The 21,875-nt window shown below is 36.6% G+C and overlaps 1 protein-coding gene across 1 annotated transcript in view; it reads right to left on the bottom strand.

Moving 5' to 3' along the window:
* Positions 1 to 10,011: 10,011 nt before the first annotated feature.
* LOC107549517 (T-cell activation Rho GTPase-activating protein-like) overlaps positions 10,012 to 21,875 on the bottom strand; it is a 14,104-nt gene continuing 2,240 nt past the window's right edge. Inside the window, exons 2-14 of the mRNA XM_016230632.1 lie at positions 20,766 to 20,851; positions 20,267 to 20,437; positions 16,773 to 16,937; positions 15,153 to 15,194; positions 14,792 to 14,876; positions 14,530 to 14,580; positions 14,198 to 14,267; positions 13,862 to 14,010; positions 13,214 to 13,375; positions 12,975 to 13,084; positions 12,496 to 12,676; positions 12,029 to 12,137; positions 10,012 to 11,261 (exon numbers count right to left, since the gene is read on the bottom strand). Coding sequence (XP_016086118.1) covers positions 10,069 to 11,261; positions 12,029 to 12,137; positions 12,496 to 12,676; positions 12,975 to 13,084; positions 13,214 to 13,375; positions 13,862 to 14,010; positions 14,198 to 14,267; positions 14,530 to 14,580; positions 14,792 to 14,876; positions 15,153 to 15,194; positions 16,773 to 16,937; positions 20,267 to 20,437; positions 20,766 to 20,851 — 2,574 coding nt within the window. The 3' untranslated portion in view covers positions 10,012 to 10,068. The remainder of the gene's footprint in view (positions 11,262 to 12,028; positions 12,138 to 12,495; positions 12,677 to 12,974; positions 13,085 to 13,213; positions 13,376 to 13,861; positions 14,011 to 14,197; positions 14,268 to 14,529; positions 14,581 to 14,791; positions 14,877 to 15,152; positions 15,195 to 16,772; positions 16,938 to 20,266; positions 20,438 to 20,765; positions 20,852 to 21,875) is intronic.

Here is a 21,875-nt window from a genome sequence, read left to right on the forward strand (position 1 = left end):
TTCTTTGTGGAACCAAAAATGGTTCTTCTGTGGCATCGCTTCAAGAACCTTTTGAAGCACCTTTATTTTTAAGAGTGTAGGGGAAAAAATCATTAAGCTACTTGATTCTGCTCTTGCTCTCTGTTGAGAATATGATCCTCATACCACTTCATCTGCATTTTGGGCCTTTCTTATATTATTTAAGCAATGAGTTTATTATTATTATTTATACAAATAAAATATGATTGTGCTTGTCTGACAGAGAGGTGAGAGTGTGGCCTTACTTATACATACAGTACATATATTTAAAGTTAACGAAATCTGAATAAAAAGGGAAAACGTCTTGCTACATCTTCATTTAAATAACAACGAAATGTGTGTTTCCCGCTGGCTTCAACCTCAAGAATCATAAACAGTTAATTTGATCAGTGATTCCCTAAAGATGCCAATATCACAGTCAGTTAGCCTACATGACTACTACAGGAACATCTCAATATGAAACGGATGGGGCATTCCTTACCTTATCAGTGCTGGCTAATTTCATGCATAACATGAGGAAAACCTCTGTCAGCACTTTCATTCAGATGACTATTGCAAACTGTTGAATTATTAAAGGTTATCGCTTAATCTAAGCGAGAGAGAGAGAGTTCTATAGAAACTTTTATTGAGTCAGATGGAGCTTTTGCCCATTCAAGGTCTCCAAGTACATCCATCTTTAATATCTTGTTTATTTTGTAATGAAACCTCATATGTTTGAATAATCTACAATAGTAATTAGGTCATTCAAACATTTAGCCTACGTCGGTTGAGGTCTGAATAAGTAAGTACACTGTGATGTGACTTAGAGGTCTTTCCTTAACTATATATTTACATCAACACGCCTGTTTCTATCTGTGTTGCCAGAGCTGCACCACCGACGGAAGCGAAACTCCGAATCACCTAGTGGGCGTGGCCAAAGGTGGGAGTTGACCAATGGAGAAGCAGGATTAAAATAGAGCAGTATATAGGCGAGGTGAATGAAAGCTGAAGCGGATCGTCAAAACAGTTCACCTTACAGTGTTTAGAGTTGTTCTTGAAGTGCAGTCCTTGTACGGTATAGTGACAGTTTACATCACATTAGCAGTTTAAAAATAATATATATATTTAATATTCTTCAAATAATATATGCATAATGCATTTATAATAATATTATTTATATATATATAAAAAAAATGCATGCTCCTTAATATTTTCCTCTTTTTTTTTTCTTGTTTCCCTGGTATGACCTGAAATGGAAACAGACTATAAGGTTAACTCTTCACCTCAACTAAGAATTACACTTATATTATTTAAACAGATTTAACAGTAGTATTTATATTGATTTTCTGACATTTAAATGTAAATCATACAATTCTGATAATGTTAAAATTATATTTGATATTTTATTTTACAAATGAAAGTGTGAAAGTGATTAAATGTTTGTCCCTGTTTATCTCTAATGGGAAATCACACGTAGGACTTTATTCTTTCATCTGAAAGGCCTCAAATGTTTGGTTAGTGCTGTCTTGAATGAGCACTGTGGAAGAACAGGAAGTCCAAATTATGCCCAAAATACTCTTATCATTGCCTAAGGATCTCACTAGACAATCCCATGTTATGTATTAGACAGCAGGACATTTTTTTTTTCTTCTTCTAATGTATTGGTGACTTCTTCCATCAGCCAAGGGAGGAATCCGGTCTCTGGAGCAGAGATAATGAACATTCATTCACTAAGCATTAGACTGATAATTTGTGTAGTAATTCATTAAAGACCTTTTAAAATTAATGTATATAATTCAGATGAATTCAGTTTCTCTCTTTTTTTGATGCACACATGTTGGGACACTTGCCTCTCTGCACAGGGTCATAGAAGTAGCCACAATCCTTTAGATTGGAATAGACTGAGGGCAACAAGTCCCAAATACTGCTGAGCAAATGCTCTCGCAGCAATTTTATCTGCTGTTTCCTTCTCTTTTTCCAGCACTGCCTTCTGCTGCTTTGTGAGGAAACAACTGTGGTAAAAAAACTGTTAATTAACATCACATTATATGTAATTTTATCATAAAATCCCATCAAATTTATGTTGTTTTTTTTGCAAGTAAAAACTGAATTACTGTAGAATTTATAGTGAAAAACAGAAAAATGACATTCACAGAAGACCATGCATGACACAAGAAATCTAATTATATTTTAATTCAATACTTATATTTTCAATGTTTTTGTTTCTTCTTATGTTTGTTAACATTAGAGTGTTTTGTGTAACATTTAGTTAATGTTTAATGCATTCTTTTTGTGTGTACTCTGATAGTGTTTTTGACCCTGTACACTGTCTACATGTGAGCGTATTAGTCATGGCTTTCTGTTATCATCATGGTGGTTGTCAGTGCATTTTAAGGTAAAAACACACTTGTAGATTGATAAGTTATACAGATATACCTCCAAGTACATCTCTAAAATACACATGAGCGAGAGATTTCTGGGATTTCTTGATTTCTGGGTTTATCACAGTATTATCATTTGGGAAGATGCACATCCATTCTGAGCTTTTCACTTATGTGCATGGGAAGGTTTGGTTAGGTTGGAAGGTCCCTTATAAAGAATGTTACACAATGAAAGTAGGCCAAGGTTCTTTTGGCGGAACTTTTCACCACATTTTATTGATACACTCAGAAGTAGCAAAAAGGAACGTGACCTGGGCCAGACTTAAACCTGCTCTCTCATGAGCACCAGAGTTTAAAGGGGTCATATGATGCGATTTCAAGTTTTCCTTTCTCTTTGGACTGCCAGAATTAAAACGCTAAATATAAACTATAACCAAACCATATCACAGTCACATGACTTAAAAGTCACCACCATTAAGCTTCCAACAACTCTTTCAGTTTTTATAAAAAAAAACATTTCCCTGAAAGTGTGAGTTAGAATAGTTTGCAAGAGTGTGATTATAATCACAATGATGCCGCAAAAGCGGACTAATAAGTAGATACATTTTTCTGTTCAGTGTGATCCAGAAAACCTCTGTAGACCCACTTGATGCATCATTGAATAAAGTATGAAAATATCTTGAGCTTGTGTCAACCACAAACATATATTTCAGGCATTTAACCAAAAATGCATTCAAAAACCCATTGACTTCAGGACGATGGAACTGGAAGTGTTAAATGTTAACTCATTTCCAGGTTTTGGCCTAAAACAATACGTAATCCCTGCAGCACTTTATGCAGCACTCATCCCTGCAGACCCTGAGTTTACTGTTCGAAATTATTTACCTGCACGTCTATATTCTTTCTGCCCTCCTGTGGTTCCGGTGTTTTTGGGCCAAACTGCTCCTTCAGCCGTTTTCTGGACAAACCTCTTTTTCTGGCCTCCTGCTGTCTAAGGAACTCCACTGGATCAGGCTGAGATGTCTATTAAACATACTTATATTCATTTATATTCTATTCATGTATCAACTGTGCTCTCATCACAGTACCATATGAACAAACACTGTGTTATGGTTCATAATATTAATGAGCTTTCAGTCTGTTTTTTATTCTCTGGCATTTTTATATCATGCTGTAAGACTACACATTACACACAACTCTATCTGCTTATTAGAGAGTTTTCTAACCTAGCTGTATTCATACTCACAATGGGTAGGATATGCTGAGCATATGTATTTCCTCTGACAACCCGTCAGTCATAAATTATGCTTCCATAACTGCTCTGTTCTTCATTTCTGCACCAAACAGTGAAGAAAAGTGTATAGATTATCATTTTGCATATTTTGAATTTTGTATGTTTTTTTATCCATTTAAAAAAAAATCATTTTTTTCATTTATTCATTAGTAAAATTATGTGCAAACCATCATATGTGCATTAATAATATTAATATTATAGCCAAGTCCCTAACCCTGATAAATTTGACAAAATAAAGCTTACCACTGTAATCACAGTTTTCTAGTAATTGTTAAATTTATTGCTATTGCAGTAAAACAGTGGTAACTTGGTTTCAGATTACTTTGTACTTAAAAAGAGAGCTGTTTACAGCAACACTAAGTCACAAAATAAATGTATTTGTCTAAGGACGTTATAACAACAAAATATCTAAGTTAATCTTAAAAATATCAATCTTTCAATGACATTTAACGTGTTCCTACTATTAAATTGGTAAAATATATACGCTGAAATGTTTGCTGGGGGGGAGCTAAGATGGTCCGTGTTTCAGGAGGTAGGGATTTGTATGGGGTTTTTCAGAGGGGGGCGGGGTTTGAGTTCAGGGCTCTCACAGCCTGGGGGAAAAAGCTGTTGAGCAGTCTGGCAGAGCGGGCTCTGATGCTCCGGTACCGTCTTTCTGATGATAGGAGCTGGAAGAGACTGTTTCCTTCACGATGCTGGTGGCTTTGCTGGAGCATCGTGTCAGGAAAATGTCCAGGATGGAGGGGAGAGGGGCACCGATGATCTTTGCAGTTGTGTTCACTGTCTGCTGGAAGGTCTTGCGGTCTGCGGCGCTACAGTTCCCATATCAGACAGTGATGCAGCTGGTCAGCACACTCTCAATGGTTTCCCTGTAGAATGTGGTGAGGATGGGTGGAGGGAGACTTGCTCTTTTCAGCCAGCGGAGAAAATGTAGGTGCTGTTGTGCCTTCTTGGAGAGTAGCGTGGTGTTGGTGGTCCAGGTGAGATCTTCTGTGATGTGCACCTCCAGGAATTTAGTGCTGCTGACTCTCTCCACAGTCGAGCTGTCGATGGTCAGTGGGGGGTGGTCAGTAGAGTTTCTCCTTGAAGTCCATCTCAACCTCCTTTGTCTTCTAATGAAGAAGATCCATACATTTTGCCAAGAAAACACTACTCATTTAGCCAGTTTATGACAAAATTACATTTCCAATCATTCTCTGTGGCAGAATACTAATAACAATAATAACAACAACAATGATGATAATAATGCACATTCTTTGAGTTTTCTGAGCTTGTAAAAACTGTCCAGGAGGACCTGAATGCGTCATATTCCTGATTATGCATCTGATCACATCTCCACACTGTAGCACAATATAGCCTGAACAAAAGTAGTCTAACTGCACAACATTGCCCTGAAGCAACGGGGGGGAAAAAGTATGCCGTGACATTATAAAACTGTGAACTATTATGCAAAGCACATTAATGTTCAATGACATAATCAACTCAGAATTGAAATTATATCCTTGTGTTGTTGTCTTGATTCACTTTAATCTGATGAAAAAAATTCCACCTAAACTGAAGCTTATTTTTAACTCCACAGTGATGAATCACGAAGCAGTTGTGTGCAAGTTTGGTGCCATTACTGAGAGATAGAAAGTGTGTGAAAAAGAGTGAGAGAAAGTGTGTGTGTGTGTGTCTGTGTGTTCAGCAACAAACCTGTAATTCTTTAAGAGTAGTAATCTTTCCTGCCACATAAGTATAATATATATATATATATATATATATATATTATAAATGCTTGCCAAACTCTTAGTGTAATAAGTCTTTGTGTAAAGTGATGAATCACGAAGCAGTTGTGTGCAAGTTTGGTGCCATTACTGAGAGATAGAAAGTGTGTGAAAAAGAGTGAGAGAAAGTGTGTGTGTGTGTGTCTGTGTGTTCAGCAACAAACCTGTAATTCTTTAAGAGTAGTAATCTTTCCTGCCACATAAGTATAATATATATATATATATATATATATATATATTATAAATGCTTGCCAAACTCTTAGTGTAATAAGTCTTTGTGTAAAACGTCTTAACAACCAGTAGGGGGAGACAAGTAAACTGATGCATGTTTCTGCCTGCTGTGAACAAAACTAAACAGATGGAAGAGCTGCACACAAGCTTACATGAATATGACAAGGTTTCATTTACAGTTTTTACAATATAGCAAACATAATCAGTGATGTAGACTACTAATGCATGCACTACTTAAAATATATATATAGGGCACAATATACCTTGGGCATATATAACAGGTTCAGAGCATTTACTTTTATGAAAATAATCTTTTCAAATCTTCAAATGTTTTGTCTTTGGTATTTTAACTTACATAGTATAGCATTATTCTATCAAAAAAAGAAAGTTTTTCTTACAGTGCTTGTTTTCGAATTAAGAAATTGAAATTTGTGACTCGAGGAAGTGGTTTTGGGTTCTCAGTCTGAAAAAACAAGCGACTGATGCTAACAGAAATCATTTAGTCACCGCAAATGTACACCAGCGATTAGCTCTTATTATAAACAACACTGGTCATGGTTAAAAATGCTAAACATATGTCTCAAATCACTGAAAAAGCACTGCAGTGCGCATTTACTGTATCAAGCATTATGCTGAAACATGAATTTGTAATGGATATATAATTTAATTATCATTAAAAAAAATGAAAACATAATTTTTATACATTTGGCTGTTCGTTTACACGACGACAGCATTTTGGGGGCCTAAAAATGCAAACTCTCGAAAAAGTTTCAAAGTTCAAGTTTTTGGAAACGATACCATTATTGTCTCTGTGCAAACAACAAATACGGAAATTTGTGAAAACGTGTTCAGTTTATAGGCACTATATATTCATTGTAAGTCTTAATATTTTGGTATCCTCGCATAAAGCTATTCTATGGCTTCAGAAAACTTAGCACCAAATATTATGGAGCACATTTATGGTTTTTGTTTGGTCCCTTTTTGGAGCTTGACAGCCTAATAATTCTTTAAAAATGTTGTGTCCCACACAAAAAAAAACCCAATATGGCACTGCAACAACATGAAGGTCAGTAAATTATGATAAAATTGTCATTGTTTGGTGAACTATTTCTTTAAGAAACCCTGTTTGCTATATTTCGAGGAACTGAGCCATCGTGGGTTTCCTCAACTTGATTACTTCAGCAGATCTCACGGTATTGGCATTCCTGTTGGTTTGATGCTAATATATTATTTAATATATTTCTATCTATATTTTTGTTGTTTCTCTCAAAACCATGACTGGTCCTCCGTCCATTACAGACATTTCCTACTTAATACTGATTATGCATACCTGTCCTGTTTTATCACATTACATAATTCCTTGTATGTGCAGTCTGTTGTGTTGTGCACCTCTGCCACCCATTTTATTTTTAGAGCATATTTTTTCAGTCATCGTAATTACTTTAAACGTTTGCCTTTTCAGACTATGTCATTGGCTTTGTGTGCTTTGTTTGAGAAATTCAATATCATTGTTCCCTATTTAGATTAGTTGGTAATCAAATACTTGTGTCACTAAATAGTCACTAATTGGTTATTAATTTAACTTTAAGCATTAAAACATTAATTACATAAAGTGCTCATTCATCACTGTATAATGAACACAGCATTGGCAACAGAGGGAGGACCACTGTGTTATGTAACCAAGAGACCTCTGTCATTATGTAACATTTATCCGTTGCTTTGTCTCTATTATTGAATGTTTACTGGCTTGCATTGACATGTTTATGGTCAATTTTGGAAAAGTCCTTAACCAGCTTGGCATTTTAACTTTACAAATATATCACAAAATGTTGACTTAACTCACTGATTCTGTATTGTGCTTGAATCCAAAAATCCTGAATGTATAGTATATATTAATATAGCTCATGTAGTAGTTAATGGTCTTCTTGTCAATGTATGGCAACTGATTCTTAAAAAAAAAGAGATCTATTTTTGTGTTTCATAGGAACAATGCCTGTAATGCACCTGTACAGCATACAGGTTTGGAACAGGGTGAGGGTGAGCAAATACAGTTTTATTTTAAAGTGAAGTACTCCTTTAATAGTCATGGCTGCATACGTGTGCACAGACATACTCAGAGGCTGATCAGAGCATCAGTGTGTTCTGCGTCTTGATATGAATCTTTAGAAAATGTACCCACATTACCTATAGACAGACTAATGTTAGTGTGTGCACATTGCACCATAGAAACCATACTAGCTGACATTTGACACACTGCAGTTCTTAGTAAGGCTAAAAGAGGAGGAAATAGGGGCATGTAACAAGTGAGTCACTATAAACAAGTGAGACGATAGACCAAATTCAGCGAAAAACCAAATCAGTCCAGATGATCGCTGACTTCCTGTCTAATGCAGAATACGCTGTTTTCAATTAAATTTTGTTATGCATGTTATGCAACCCCTTGCCAAGCATGGGGAACAGGGCTGTTCAAAATGCCATATGTATGAAAGTACTGGTTTCTAGGTTCCTCATAACCTCTTTAAACTTTTTTCTGTTGGTATCCTAAAGGAACAAGGAATATTTCACCTAAAAATGACAATTATGTCATTTTTAACTCAATCTCATGTCACTTCAACCACAAACAGTATGACTTTCTTCTTGAGGAACACTCAAGATAAACTTTTGAATTTTATCCAGGCCACTTTATATATTACACATTATGTAAAGGTCATATGGACTACTTTTTTGATGCTATTATATTTATACTTGATATAAATCTAGTTACCATTCATTAAGATTGTAAGGCAAAAGAGCAACCAGTACATTATTCACTTGGAACACCATAAAGGCAGCAAAAAAAAGGTTTCCCAATAACCCAGTGTTGACATTTTGAAATAACCCTTGTAAGACTTAATAGCTTTTTAAGATTGTCAGAGATGAGTTCAAACAACGTGACCACTAAGATTCTTTATTGTAGTGAAATAAAGAGTAGAAGTAATACAGAAATCATGTAATTTACAGCTGTACATTCTGACTACATCAAAATTATTCTGTTACTAACTATTTTACTATATTATACAATCTAATTATTTGAACTGTCTATTTACATAGCTTCATACTGGCAAAAAAAAAATCAATATTAGCATATGAAATCGCTGTAACATGTTGAATTCTATGTGTTACTAAGTCAAAGAGTTCAGCTTAATAGTTGCAGGTTATTTTAAAGCTGAAGTGTGCAATTGTTCTATGTTAAAATACGTTCTCCTATCACTGCTTAACTTAAGAGTTGACTATAAGTAAGCCATTTTATGGGTTGATTTTTCTGAAAAGTGTAAACATTGTGGCACTATCAAAACATTACTCTGCTTGGTTAATCATCCGGTCCAGCACAACACAGCAACAATGGTTCAACCAATTATGTAAGTTTGGGACAGGGCTATCTGACCAGTGGGTAGAGTGTTTGGGAAACTTGTTTGAAAACAACCATTGTTTGTGCAATTCCACTTGCTGATGCTAATCACAAACAAATTACACACTTCATCTTTAAATCTTAGCAGGAGTTCAGTATTGCAATTACAGGGTTAGTTCACCCAAAAATGAAAATTATGTCATTAATTACTCACCCTCATGGCGTTTCAAAACCCGTAAGACCTTCGTTCATCTTCGGAACACAAATGAAGATATTTTTGATGGAATCTGAAAGCTGTCTGACCCTGCATAGACAGCAATGCAACTGAAATGTTCCCAAGTCCAGAAACGTAGAAAGGAGATCTGTAAAATAATCCATGTGACATCAGGGGTTCAACTGTAATTTTACGAAGCTATGAGAATACTTTTTGTGCGCAAAAGAAAAAAACAACAATGACTTTATTCAACAATTCGCCTCTTCCGCATCACCCTGTAGCGCCATTTTTGAGAATATCCGCTGGACGTAAACAGCGTATGCTGTTCTGTGTCAGCTGCGTCACATGGATACGCTGTTTTCGTTCAGATCAAATCACAACAACATAGGAAACAGATCCGGTGTGACGCAGCTGACACAGAACAGCATACACTGATTACGTCCAGCTGATACTCTCCAAAATGGCGCTACAGGGTGATGCGGAGGAGACGAATTGTTGAATAAAGTCGTTTTTATTTTTTCCTTTGTGCACAAAAAGTATTCTCATAGCTTCGTAAAATTACAGTTGAACCCCTGATGTCACATGGATTATTTTACCAATCTCCTTGCTACGTCTCTGGACTTGGGAACATTTCAGTTGCGTTGCTGTCTATGCAGGGTCAGAGAGCTCTCAGATTCCATCAAAAATATCTTAATTTGTGTTCCGAAGATGAACAGGGTTTTGAACCGACACGAGGGTGAGTAATTAATGACAGAAGTTTAATTTTTGGGTGGACTATCCCTTTAAGAAAGAAACACTCACACATAAGATTCCTTTGCATAGGAGAACTCCTCAAACACAGGCTGACTACACCTGCGGGACACTTGTTCATGCCTTGACTGGGACGTTGACTCAGACATGGCCCTCTGCCGGAATGACACCGGCTGTGGTTCTTCTAATCGAACACTTTCTGTGACTGTTTCTACGTATTCTGTGGGTTCGCTAACTTTGTAATTGTCCAGTAGGCTGTCGTTCATGGATATGGGGCGAGATTTCCTGCCAAGCTCTCTGGCGTGTTGGACCGTCATGACCCTGTACTGCGGAGGGGCCGGTTGTGCTCCAGTCTGCAGTGCCTGCTCATAGGATGGGGGGCTGCATGGCATACGACTATCCACATGTTGGAAGACTTCGATGGCGGAGAGAGGCCGACGCCGCCGAACAAGCTCATCAATGTTGTCTGTCTCATTTTGTGAGTCCTCTTGGAGAGTTTCACATGGGAAGACAGCTTCCTTCGGGGACTCCCCTTTTTTCAGACTGCCTCTGTTAAATGTAAAGTTTCCAAGGCTTTTGGCCCTCATTGAGAGGGATCGTCGGTTCACTTCCAAGTCTCCTTGGCCATTGCTGTGTCTAGATTTACTCATAAAGGATGAATGCCTAGTAGACTTGCGGTGGCTTGCGGGGGATGGCAGGGGTGATGTGGTTATTGATTGCTCTGAGAGATTTGAGGAGGTGCTATCTGAGGAACAAAACGATGGGCAGGAACCAGCCTTAGATGTTGGAGAAGACACACTGATCGGCAAGTCCATGTTCCCGACCAGTTTCTGGGATCTTCTGTTCTCACAGCGGTGGGGATGCAAGAAAGAGTCATCTGAGTTCTGCTTCTTGAGTGGTTGGTCGTCAAAGTCTTCCTTTTCTGTTGAAAAGTCATCATGGCTGCGGGCAAGCTGTCTTAAACCCGTCATGGGGGCAGGAGGAGAAATGGAGGGCTCAGAGCACCGCCGATTGAAAGGTTTTGTGAAAGTATCAAATATAGTTTTAGAGGAACAAGAATGAATGTCAGAGCGTTCTAGCTTGCATAGGCCTGGGCTCCCATGTGGCATCATGTTGTCCTCTTGAGTCTGGCTCTCAGCTTCAACACAGTCACAATCAACATCGGGATCTGTGCTGTCGTACTCTGAATCATGCTGGTGGACAACGAAAGAGATATCAGGGGACATCAAGGAGGCTGAATCTGTAGAAAATAAGTCAATATTAAAGGTCTGTGTGGCTGTGTCATGTTATCAAAACAATGCTCTGTTCATTGGAGCATTCCAAGCAGCCCAACACAGCAACATTTACTCAAACAATGCTGTGAGGTTGGGGCGAGACTATCGGTGATGCTTTTGGTAAATTGTAGAATTTTCCTTGCTGACAAATTCACCTTGACTTGGTAGCTGTGTATTGAAACATGGTGGATTATGTAACATGTAACATGTCCAAGCTGATCATTAGTTTGTTCATGCTAGTATAACATCATGAACCAGCAACAAACCAGCTAATAGTTTGCCATACCAGCTCTAGGTGGTCAAGCTGAACAAACTAGCTAATGCTAAGCTTCCAAAAGCTAATGATCAGACCAATTAGACCAACTGCCATGTTCCAAAACACAACCTAAGCTGGATTTTCTAGCAAGGATTGAGGTAATGCAATTCGATTTGGCCACACTAGGGGTGCAGAAACATCTGCTCTTAGGCCATTTTTTAAAATGCAAAAGTATTAACACCAGAAATGCTCTTTACAATAATAGTTTAGTGAGTATCCTGTTGAGACTTGAAGCTGGGGTCAACCTGAAAATCATAAATGGAGCTCTTGATTGGCTCAATATTAAGTAAAGATATTAAGAACTAAAATGGCGTAATGTAGCACCCGAAAGGGCTCATAAAATGGTGCATATATCTTAATGTACATTTGAGAATGATATTTCAGTTTTTTTTTTTTAAATAGTTAAGATTTATTTACCTGACTTGTCTATGGACTCCTGATCCTCTAAATCCTCAAAAAGTTTCAGGATAGCATTTCCAAATACCTCACAGCAATTTTCAATTAGGAACTGGATAAGGTGTGTGGCCTTAATAAAAACACAAAAGAAAAATTGTAATGTCTATTTAATATACTGTAAAGCATTTAGTTTTGTGTGCAACTTAGTGTCACAGTGCTTTTAGTGTTGTGGTTTCTATGCATCTAAAACCGCATATGACAGTGTCAGAAGATTAGTCAAAGCGAGACTGCAGAGGTGTATAAAAAAAATAAAACAAATAAAAAAAAACTTCTGAGATTCTCGCTCAAACACTGATCCAGACCCAAGTTTAGTGCTACAGGCTCATGTTGCCAGAACCAAGACAGACCCCCAGATAAATAATTTAATGACATAACAGATTCTTTAGAAGTTTCTTATAAAAAAGGCAAAAAAGGACCAAGTGTCTGACCTTTGCTACATCATCCCTGTCTAGGGGCTGGCTGTCACGATGCAGCAAGGTTGGAGCAATGCACACTGCCAGGTTCCTGGCATCCATTTTGTTGGTTTTTGAATGCTGACTGATGTGGTGAAACAGGCACAACAGGTGCTGCAGGAGGAGACTGTTTGCTTTGGGCAACTTCTCGGCCATTCTGAGAGTTGAGAACAAAAGAAAAAAAGTTAGGCCCTTTTTCTATTAACCGAGGGTGGAAGAACAAAAACAGAACTGTCCTTCTGACATTTTGTGGTCAGACTTCAGCTTCTAATTTCCCTATTTTCAAATCTCTGAAGAGTACATAGAAAGTCCACAGAAAAGCCCCATTCCTACCACCCTGCCTGTGCCAGGGACTTTTTTTTAACAGCCCCCACATCTCCTGCCAGTTTCTCTCTACCCATTCTGAAATTACAGTGAGTTTACTGCTAGGTCACGAGAGAAAGACTCCTGCTTACCTCCTCAGCTCTCTCTGAGCATCCTCTGTGCTCTCTTTTTCCAGAGCACTGATCCAGCTTTCATAGTGCTCAAATACCAGCAGGCCTCCAGGGAGTTGCTTCAGGAAAATCTGTCAGTACATTAAAAATAAAGAAATGATTCATTGATTCACAGACACGTCACAATGGAAAAAAGGGCGTTGACAAGAGACATACATAGGCAAAGGCTGAGTCTACTGTAAACATGGAGAATTATTCACCTTCAACAGTCCAACCAAGAGTGTCACAGGCAGGGCTTCCATGTCCACCTGGACTCCAGAGTTCAGCTGATCTTTGAGAGCATTCAGGTTTTTGCTGTTACATGAGACTCTGAAGATACCCTCAGTAAATGGACCCTTCCTGAACAACAACAGTAGTATTTCCTGTTGGAGGACCAAAAACATGAGAAGTTTGAGGAATAGAAATCTTCTACTGATTTAATGAAAGTCAGTCTCCAATAAAACGTTCCTGTTTACTTTCTTAATTACACTTCCCTGGTCCTGCACATAATTCATCAGTGCATGCTATTCCAAAGAAAAAGAAAAATGTATGTATTCATAATCTTTCATCCAAATGACTCACTACACGTCTGAAGCAGTTTTACTTTTCAGATGACATCACCATGTCCAATTTTTGCATGCCAGCAGTTTCCAAGGTCTGTTTGGCAGGGTTTTTGAGTGATTCTACAAAAACTACTAAATCTGCTGTAGTTTTGGTCATATTTTTGTTTTGAATCAATATGATCTTGAACACGTCTGATTGCGGTCTGGATAAGTTTTGCAAGAAACCGCACAACGTCTATAAATGTGTATCATCATCATCAAATCTTGAAGTAAACAATAAAAAATCAATACAACACACTGACGTACAGTAATTGGTTTTGGAAGTGTGGCATTATCTTGGAGATGTCGTCCAAACAGCAAGTTCTTTGCACTGGACTCAGCATGAGCAGGTACACTTGGGTTGGTGGAGCTTCTCTTCAACTTGAAGAAAAAGTTCCTTTTGCTTCCATTCTCTCCTGACGCCAAGAAAAGTATATTATTAGTAACACTTCAAATGATTTTAATTTTGTTGAGTTTACCAATAAAGACTTAGTCTTCAGACCTTAGTTTTTCACTCCCACTCAGTTTCACTATTTTTTTTTCTGGCGGGCACGCATCCCAACATGTGGTTTCAAACAGCCATTTTGACTAGTTTAAACTCACCAATAGGCTGCTGTGTATGTGGCTCCTGGTTATGAAACTGCTTCGAGGGGGTGGAGTTTTTGGAGTTGCCCTGGGAACAGGCACATGTTTGTCATGAGGACATGAAGAAGTAGTAGGGTGTGACTACAAATTATAGACACTCAACTGTCAAAAGACTTTTTCATTCATTTTAGCATCCTTTTTTTGGGAGGGAGCAACTCCCTTTTTTGTTGTTGTTGTTGCTCCAGTCATTTTCAAGCGTCATTGAAAGTAATTTATTCAAACAAAAAAGTGTTTGTCAAGAGCATAAATCTAATATGAAGAGATGAAAATGAGAAATACTGAGTGCTCACATCAAAAGGCAACTCTGCAGAGTCCATCCCAACTCCACTTAGAGTTTTATTCTGTAAGAAAAAGAAAGAAAAAATAATGTCAGTTCAGTATCTGTACCGTAAGACCCAAAATATATGTCCATACACAGACAAGGGCCAAGGACTTACGTCATCTGTGATAAAAGCCACAGAAGAAAAATATCCCATTCCAAGCATTTATGCGTTCTGACCTTTGGAAAGCTGATCACTAATGTTAACAAATCAGTGACAGAGGAACGCGTACCGTGGTATTGCCACTCAGCACCTTCATGAGGACGCTGGGCGGTGGAGAAGTGCTGCCTGCTCTCGACCTTGCCTCTGCAGTTTTCCTGCCATGACATTTGAAATCGCAACATTTTCTGTTATGCACCCCGCATATAGTGACTTACAGCAAGAAGTACACAAAAACTCGTTTGAGTACAAAGCTGGTAAACATGCCAATACACTATCAAGAGATATGCATTTTCAGTAAGGTTCAGAAGTCTAAATCCACTTGTAATAGTCATATTTTTAGCATAACAATTTAAGTTGAACGTAAATGTCAGAATTTCTTATTTACTATGTTTCCCTTTTGCAATCATGACATGTACTAAGTGACACCTCACCTGTGTAGAGTATCTAACCAGTGATCCTTTAGCTCAGGCAGACTGCAAGTGAGAGAACAGCATGGTGTGAGTTAGTAATCCACAGAGAGTGCAGTGCGCCTGAATATGCTGTGAATATAAAGAGGCCACACTGTCTCGACCTCTCAACAGAAAGGGCAGGAAAGTCTCAGCGAGTCATGAGGGCAGGAAGCAGCATCACAGCTACAGCTACCACTTCCTCATTTCAGAGTGTGGCTTGGCGACAAGTGGAAAGTTTATCTCTGCGACTTGCAGTTCATAGATGCAAGGTAGGTTAGGCCTAATTAAACCTGTAGACTGGATGACTGTGAAACGTGTGTAAACATTTATATTTTTGGATTAGTAAGAGACATGGATCCATGATTTTTTTTAAGTTCGGACTTTCTAACCTCTAGTATTACACTTTAGGTGTGAGGTTAGGTGTATAAATGTGAAATACACATTCAGATTTCTATATAACTATATGAGTTATCCACTGAATATTTGTTTTAGGAAATAGCAAATACTAATCTGTAACATTTTCGTATCACAATAACGCTAAAAAGATTGATTGATTGATTGATTGATTGAAAAACATTGACTGGAAAAAAAAGATTCTTCGGACACTTCATTCCATGTTGACTGCAAGTAAGTGAAAATTAGCTGAACTTTAACTTTTTGCTTTCTTAACCCACTTAAGTAGGACTTAAAAACGGCCAAATTTACTGACCAGCATTTATGGAAAACTAATATATATATATATATATAGAAACAGCTATGAAAGTAAACTCTCTTTAAGTGCACTTAAGTAGCCTTTTATTTCAGTAATATATTATCTGCAAGTACAATTAAAAAATATATATATATACTTTTAAGATTTGAAGAACACTACAATATAATTAGTACCCAACACCTTTAAGTAAATTATAAAGTTATTTTTTCTCTTCCCAATCATTGCCTTGATTTCTATTAAGTGTTGTGATATTATTGGAAGGCCTCTGTTGGCTTTTAAATCATGTGACTGTATCCACGACTTAACTTTGCTATTATACTAACTGCCAATGAATGGTCATGGAAGATCGTCACTGACTTCCCTTTCACGGCTTCTGCCTAAAATCACATACTCATGTTGTGCAAAGCAGTGTGAATGATCTGCTATTTCTGGTTTCATATTTTATTGCATTAATGGGTTCTACTTGTTCAAATCAGGCAAACTTTGTGTTACAAGTTGCTCTTCAGTGGTGCAACCAACTACCAACACCTGTGAGAACACCTACATACCCCACTTTCAACCAAGTTTACGAAGAACACCTACTCTTTATCTCGGAATGACTACACAAAGACCTTATACACCTGCTCTAATTGCCCTGTGCTTTGCCATAATATGCTAACAGTTGCATCCTGGCTATGTATGTCTTTGATTAGAAACCTAGTTTCAGCATCAGCAGCATGCCCACAGACTACCCACATGCTCTGCTGTTTGTTACATGGTCGTGTGAAAATATTCTTGTGAGTGTTCAATCATAATCTTGGAGATCTACTGTCTTGCAAAGCTTAGTTCCAAACCAGCACTATTTAAAAATATATATTTAAATAAAAAAATGAAAATTAAAAAAACCTCACCAGAACGAGGCCAAGCACAGAGAAACAGACCAAGCCAATATGATAGATGTTCTTAGATCAACAACTGTATCTTCGTCCTCTGCCTCGTCATCATCATTTTCAAAGCTGCACACCCACAGATCCTTCAGATCAATCCTGTGTTTCAGTCTGTAACTTGCATTTGACCTGTAAACACAGAAATCTCAGTTTTATTGTCTTGTTATGTTTTGCAATATGGCGATGATCTCCAGACACATGTATACTACATTTGGACAGGCATACACTATTGTGCGCAATCTTTTATTATTCTTAATCAGTGAGGGATTATGTAAGGCATAATGTACAGTCAACGCATTACAAAATAAACTCTAACAGGCTCCCATACAGTTTACTACGAATATACATAATAACACATACATGTAAGATGGAATTGCATGGTAATTATGTTACCATTTTAAAACAGAAAACCATTGCATATTATGTTATAATATGTAATGTATATTAAAACTAACTCTAATGATAAGAATAAAAGTGTACAGTAGGGCTAAAAGCTCAATAAAATGTGATATTTGTCTGGTCACAATATATAATCATCTTTAAATGTCTTAACCCTAAACTTTCATCCAACACTTTTGCCTTTACCCTACACTTGGACCCCTGGTGACATGGTCAATTTATTTACCAAATAAAAATACTCTTGATATAGAAATATATATTTTTACAGGGATAGTTCACGTTCTGTCATCAGTTATTCACCCTCATTTTGTTCCAAATCCCTTTCATTAATCTTTAGAGCACAAGTTAAGATTGTTTAATCTGCCTTTTTTACCTTGACCCAAACAACGTAGTAACCTAAAAAAAACTAAAAAAAACTGTTGATTTAATCATATTGAAAACAAAACTGAAACAAACTTTTGAAACCATCACATGTTTTGAGACAGTGATGAAAAAAGTGTGTTTGGCAACATTTTACAAACTATTAAATCAGAATGTTAATTCACAAATGTGTAAACTCTGTCATTGCACTTCGTAACTGCAAAGTTCAAGTAAAGTTTACAGACAGGTGTCTGGGAAAGTATTATGGGAGACTATTACTATTATGTGAGAAAATAAAATCTAAATGGCCTTTTACCCCATTGGGGACATTTATCCCTGATGTACCTTAATCATCATCATCATCGTCACCACCATAAGATTAGACCTAGTTTGATGGTATCAAACTTCATACAGTACGTATTTTATACTTCTATATTTCAGTATATTCATATATAACAGCTGCTTAAAAGTGAATAGTGAATCAAACTAATGCAACACCAGCATTTACTTTAGATGCCACATTTAGAAAAAAAAGGAAGTAGCTTAATTTCCCTATTTCAACGACATGTTAATTTCATTAAGATGGTTAAGGGACACTGCTTAAAAAACTGAAAAATAACAATAAATTAAGATGATCACAAATTCACAATCAACCAAAGATGTGCATCTGCCAAAGAATGCATGATTTAAGACTTTTTATTCGTTGTTTTTGTGCCTTCAGCACCTCTGATAGATTGTTAAGCAACATCTATTGCATAAGCCTCACCATGGGTCCTGTGTTATGTAATTGCAACAGTTCTCTGCAGATTAAAGGAGCTTCTAGTATTTTAGCATTACATCTTAGGTCACTTGTTTTGACCATTAAAACTCATTGGAGTATTTGAATTGTCTCTTAACTAACTGCAGCTGAGATTATTGGCTTTCTCAGATCCTAATGGATCCTTTACACAAGTGGTGACCAAGCGGTTGAACCATCCTAGCATCCTCTCTGTTCTCTATCATATTAAGGTCAAACAGAGATACTGAAGGAAACAGTCAATATAGAACTAGCAGCAGAAGAACTATATGTGCAGGACAGATCAAACCTGCACGAAATCTCTCAGCTGTGTAGGAATAAATCACAGATAAATGTCACCAAGTTTACAAATGACAATGAAACAAGAGCATGCCAGAGCCAAGCTAGTGCATTTAGACATGTGCCCAAGATTTTTCAAATTGCTCTGTAAACTTTTTCAAATTGTTTTGTAAATGCAACTTTCTCTTCTTCTCTCTCGCTCTCTCTCTCGCTCTCTCTCTCTTAAAAATAAAACTAGGAATCAAATTTGACCCCAAAATATACATTGTTTAAGATATAGCAATGAATAATCTTATAAAGTTTGCATTAATTTGGTGTTTTAAAAGGGTATTGTGTAGAATTGTTAATGATTCATTATTTCTTATTTAAGATAAGATTTTGATGATTGATGCTTGATTCAATGTTGTTTGTATGATTTGTGTATTTTAATGTTTAATAATAAAGGTGTTTTGAAATCTCTCTCTCTCTCTCTCTCTTAAAAATAAATCATATACAACATTAATAAACATTATTTAAGGTATAGTCCCTTAAACATATTCTTCTAAAACTAGAGTAAAAACATATTATTTCAGGCAAGTCCTTATATCTTTTTTATTTTTATTTATTTATTTTTTAAGACCCGTATCTGTACTAAATAGGTAGGCTATACTGTACAACTATGAATGTATACATTTATAATTTTTTTAATTATTTTGTGGATCAATGCAGATCAAATTTGACCCAGTAATTAAAGGTGAAGTAAAGATAATATGACAACAAAGAATCTTGAATTATTTGTTTGTTTGTTTTTTATTAAATGAGCGAATCATGCCGTATCATAAATAAATAAAGGTTCCAGTTTACTATGTTCTTAAAAAAATTTACTATTGTATTGCAAAACACTTTTGCTACTATTGAGGTGGTATACGTACGGCTAAGATTTAGGGACCAGTTTAATGGTATGGTCACATTTATGGGTGGGTTATAGGGTTAATTATCTGTAATTAATTACATAAATGAATAGTAAGTAAATACATTTGATTTATATAGCACATTTAAACACAGCGAAGCTGACCAAAGTACCGAACAGAGAAAACCCAAGTCCAATAGAATAAAAATTAAATAAATATGAAATAATAAAAACAATACGACAAAATGCCTGGGAATAAAGATAAATTTTCAGCCTATTTTTTTTTTTTATTATAAAAGAAGGTGCATGATTTGCAAATGTTGTTTCATATGTATGTAATAGGTGCATTGCATTAAATTATTAATTTAAATGTTGAACATAGCATTTAAAGACATGTAATATAAAGTGAGGCTAAAATAATACATTTAGCCTGAACTAGACTGTGGGGGAATCCCATCACAAATCTTTGTTTGCTAGGTGATTCCCATATCATATCAAAAATGAAAGCAGCTCTAAATATAGCAAGATCCCTTTATGGTTTATGGACCATTTTAGTTTGTAAAAGTTTGTGTATGAATGCTTTTCAGCAGGGGCACTGCTATGGTTTCTGGGCCCCCTGAAAAGCATATTGAATCAGGCCCCCTCTGCGATTGTGGGGGTGGGGGGTTGGTTATCGTCCTAACCTTTCCGCGGTTACGGCGCCCCTGCATATCAGCAGATTTCACAGTTTCTTACTTGAGCTTGGCAATGACCAGGGTATCACTGAGGAGGAAGAGGTGTCTTTCCCTGGTCTTCAGTCCTTCGGTCAGCTGAGCACATTCATCCAGAATCAGCTCTGAGTTCTCACTTGTCAGTCCCAGCACAAAGGGACACTGATCCACCGCCACCAGACACTGAGCTTCCTCCCTGAACACGAGAAAGTTCTCACTATAAACCACCAACTCAACAACTACCACAGATGAAATAAAATAGTACAGTTGGGAAAATCCAATAGTGTGTGGTTGCTTTGGGTTAAAAGTGCTTTATAAAAACATCAATGAAAAATATAGCACATTAAATATCTGAAAGAAAATCCTGTGAATTATTCTCTGCATGAGTCACACAATTTTCTAACTGAGTTAACATATTTAATCTATGCAACCATTAATTTCATGGTGTATCTGTATTGAAAAATTATTACATTTCACAAAAGAACAACAATAGATTTTTTATTTATTTATTGTATAAAACATACCTTATTGGGCTCCAAGACATTCCTAGAGCTTTCCCCAGCACCAGGTTTGGTGCAGAACGTCTCCTCTGAGCCAGACCCCGCAGGTGCTGTAGAGAGCAGTCATTATTTTATTCATTGTTCTTTTATTTTACTTATTTTGTTAATTACAACATTTATTTATTCCAATAATTGAACTGCAAACTGTAGGAATAAGAGCGAGTATATTATTGAATAATAAAAATAATTTGTATTGAGCTGATGAAAGAGTCGGATAATGCACAATCTTCAGCTACCAAATTAACTTTAAGCAGTCAGGTGCTGTATATTTAAGGTTATGTCATCACAACTGTATGTTAAATAATGAAGCACAAAAATAATCTTTCTTTGTGAATTTATGAAAATAAATAAATAAATACATACATAAATAAATAAATCAATAAATGTTGTTTAGCAAGACGTTAACACGTGTCTTTCGTTTCACTGGATCTTCTTCACAGTGAAACTGAATTTTACACTGAAACTTACTGGTGTGAAGAATGACGGTTGTGTGACGTTTGAAACTGCTGCCATGTACAGCTGTTTGTTTTGTAAAAAAAAAAATATAATAATACTATCTAGTCTAGGTTAGTCTAGGTTTTTCTTTCTCTCTCTGCCATGGCTGTGTTTTGGTGGAAGCAGTTCATGGTGTGGCCATTGTGGTTTTGCACTCTGTGCTTGATGTCTTGGCATTCATCCCTGATTTCAGCATTATTTCAGCTCTACAGCTGCCACTGCTTGTTTGGACATTTTCTGTTTATGCTTTGGCACAATGGGGGAAAAAAGAAAAGAAAAGTCCTGCACACTGTAAGGATGAAAGAAGAGTACAAACTCCAAATGCACGATGAAACAACAGCTTCACTGAAAAAGAAAAAGCCAATTATTGCCATTTTTAATGACTATTTACACCTTTTTAAGACAGTGAGTTTTTGGTGTTTCTTTCATGTTTATGCTGTGTGCTGAGCTTTTTTATATGGTATTAACTGGCTCAGTATATAAGTATATTAAAGGGGTCATATGATGCTTTTTTAAAGATCATTATTTTGTGTATTTGGTGTAACAGAATATGTTGACATGCTTTAATGTTCAAAAAAC

This window comes from Sinocyclocheilus grahami, unplaced genomic scaffold (genome assembly GCF_001515645.1).
Source record: "Sinocyclocheilus grahami isolate Dianchi unplaced genomic scaffold, SAMN03320097.WGS_v1.1 scaffold374.1, whole genome shotgun sequence".
Classification (NCBI taxonomy): Eukaryota; Metazoa; Chordata; class Actinopteri; order Cypriniformes; family Cyprinidae; genus Sinocyclocheilus; species Sinocyclocheilus grahami.